We start from the raw sequence: 2,885 nt of genomic DNA, 5'->3' as shown, positions 1-2,885 counted from the left end.
GGGACTACTAGAGAGCATAAGGAGGGAGGGTGTGTGGACTGCAAAATGATCTGTTGGGTACTATGCCTAGTACCTGGTGGAGGGATCATCTGTGCCACAGACCTCATCATCACACAATACACCCATGTAACAAACCTGCACATGTACAACCTGAATCTAAAATAAATGTAGAAATTATTTTTAAAATGTACACAAAACATAAATGTATAGGGCAAGGGATTATCAGTAAATGGCCATTACCCAGCTGCCTTCCTACCCCTCCCAGTCACTATCTACTCCCTTCACCCTAATGATGTCTAATATCCTGGCTTTAACATTATAGTTTAGTTATTGCCCATGTTTGAAATTTACATAAGTGGAATCATACATCTTTTTGTGTCTGGCTTTTAATCGCTCTGTGTTTGTAATATTCATCCATGTTACTAAATGTTGAGGTTCGTTCATTTTCTTTGTTATTTAGTATTCTGCTGCATGAATATACAACAGATTACTCAACTTCTCCCTGTTGATAGATATTTGGATTCTTTTCAGGTTTTAGCTATTATAAAACAACGCTGTTATCTCCTTTAACACCAGAGTTTCATTTTGCCTGTTTCAGGAAGTTATATAAAATGTCACTGTGACATAAAAAGTAAATAAATAAAAATAAAAACAAAAAGTTGTCCTAACATTTTTAAAGGAAAAGCTAAATATTCTGATAATTTTGCTCTCCTATCTAGTGAGATGGTTCCTTGATTTTAAAGAACATATATTCCATTGAATATTGCCCTATTTTCAAAGCTTGAATTTAATCAGTCACCATTTTTATATTAAACTTCTTCTACAAAATATATTCAAAATTCTTGCTTCAGCAAATCACATGTTTTAAAGGCAAAGCCCATACACCCTTCCCATGGGCCTCTTCCTCTGCAGTGCTCTGTGGAGGGCGCCCTTCACCTGAGCGTTCCTCAGGCTGTAGATCAGGGGGTTCAGCATTGGGTTAAAGAGGCTATGAAACAGGGACAGCATTTTCTCCTGCTCCTCTCGTTGATTAGAGTCTGGGACCATATAAACCACCATGGCTATGCCAAAGAAGAGTCCAACCACACACAGGTGGGAGGAGCAGGTGGAGAGGGCCTTTATGCGGCCCTCCTTTGTCTGGATCTTCAGGATGGCCCCGACGATGTGCATGTAGGAGACCAGAATCAAGGAAAGAGGCCCGACTAAGACAAACACACAGGTAGCAAATATGACCACTTGGTTAACCCAGGTGTCAGCACAGGCCAGCTTGAGGACAGACAGAATTTCACAGAAGAGGTGGTTCACATCCTGGGGCCCACAGAAGGGCAACCTTAGAAGGAGAATTGCATGTACCAAGGACAGAGCAAACCCACATGACCAGGATGTGAGAGCCAGGATCGTGCACACTCTCCAGCTCATGATGACAGTGTACTGGAGAGGGTGACAGATGGCCACATACCTATCATAGGACATCACCACCAAAATCAGGCACTCTGTAGCAGCAAAAGTCAAATACAAAAAAGTCTGCATTATGCATGAAACAAAGGAGATGGTTCTTTTCTTGTTCATCAGATTTGCCAACATCTTGGGAACATTGTTGGAAGCATAGGACATGTCAATGACGGCCAGGTGTGAGAGGAAGAAGTACATGGGGGTGTGAAGCTTATGGTCCAGGCAGATAATCCCAAAGATGATCCCATTCCCCAGCAGGGTGAGTGTATAGAAGACAGAGAAAAGTCCACAGAGGAGAATCTCCAGTGCTGAACCAACCTGGAATCCCAGCAGGGTGATATCTGTGATCCATGTCTGGTTGCCTTCCATGCTCTTGTGGCAGAGAAAGACAAACCCTCATCTAGGACAGCAAGGTCAGAGCTGTGGGCCAAAGATGCACAATATTTGCTGAGTGTTTCAGAGGGGGAATTAAGAAATATATTATTTTGAATGAGTTCTTTGTTGAATTTGTTTTCAAATATGTTACTGGAACCACTCAATTATGCTCATTAAATTTAAAAAATCCTCTGGTACCAATAGAGTAATAGGAAAAAATATTTAGCTAAAATGCTTATTATATATAAAAAACAGATTAACATAAGGTGTAATATAATATATCTTGTATTATTGCATACACATGCATGCATGCAAACACGTGTCATTTTGGAGAATTCAGGTACTCTGCTTCTTTTATAGGGTGGAATCCTTAGTTATTAACATAGTGAAATGAGAGATGACACTGACAAAATGCTGCAGTACAAAGTGGTTTTGTATCCTGGGCATGCTTGTATTTTTCTATCCAATATGAAGTGATTAGGGCACTCTGTTCTTTATATTCTCGCTTAGCAATCCATTTACCTTCTCACATGAATTCTACTTTCATATTTGAGATTTAAAATCTTTTGTAAACAGCTTTTCATCTTTTGTAGTTTCTTTAAAACTTCCTACAACCCTCGTTTTTTCAGCCACTGGCCAAGACTCCCTGGAAGCACCTCTGGCACCTACTTTCCATCTCTAGGGTTTGTAGTTCTATTTCAAGAATTTTATTTAATTCTTCATCAGCACTTAATGCTAAAATTTAGTCATATGTGAAAGAATTAAAATGGAAGAAAATAGCTTCAAGTCTGTAAATCAAAATAGTAAATATATAATATACAAAAATAAAAGGAAATATATTAATATATAATAATATATAAAAGCAGTACAATATCCTTTTTGTTACAATTTATTGAATTTTTTTTCTTGCCAGAAATTTTTGGTTTCTATTTCTCTTATGTTTGGTAGCATTGAGATAAATATTCTTACAAACTTATGTTTGGCTTATATTGATGAATTTTAATTGAGAATGTATTCTAAAAGTGAATTTGCAGGTGCTAAATATATTGATATTTCAA

The 2,885-nt window shown here is 37.9% G+C and overlaps 1 protein-coding gene across 1 annotated transcript; it reads right to left on the bottom strand.

Moving 5' to 3' along the window:
* Positions 1-236: 236 nt before the first annotated feature.
* Positions 237-2,656, bottom strand: LOC102130462 (olfactory receptor 2A2). Its single transcript, XM_015448205.4, has one exon. The coding sequence runs from the start codon at positions 1,819-1,821 to the stop codon at positions 865-867; it is 957 nt and encodes a 318-aa protein (XP_015303691.3). The 5' UTR covers positions 1,822-2,656; the 3' UTR covers positions 237-864.
* Between the last annotated feature and the right edge of the window lie 229 nt (positions 2,657-2,885).

The sequence above is a fragment of the Macaca fascicularis genome, chromosome 3 (assembly GCF_037993035.2).
Source record: "Macaca fascicularis isolate 582-1 chromosome 3, T2T-MFA8v1.1".
NCBI lineage: Eukaryota > Metazoa > Chordata > Mammalia > Primates > Cercopithecidae > Macaca > Macaca fascicularis.
This window is presented reverse-complemented; position numbering and strand designations above follow the sequence as displayed.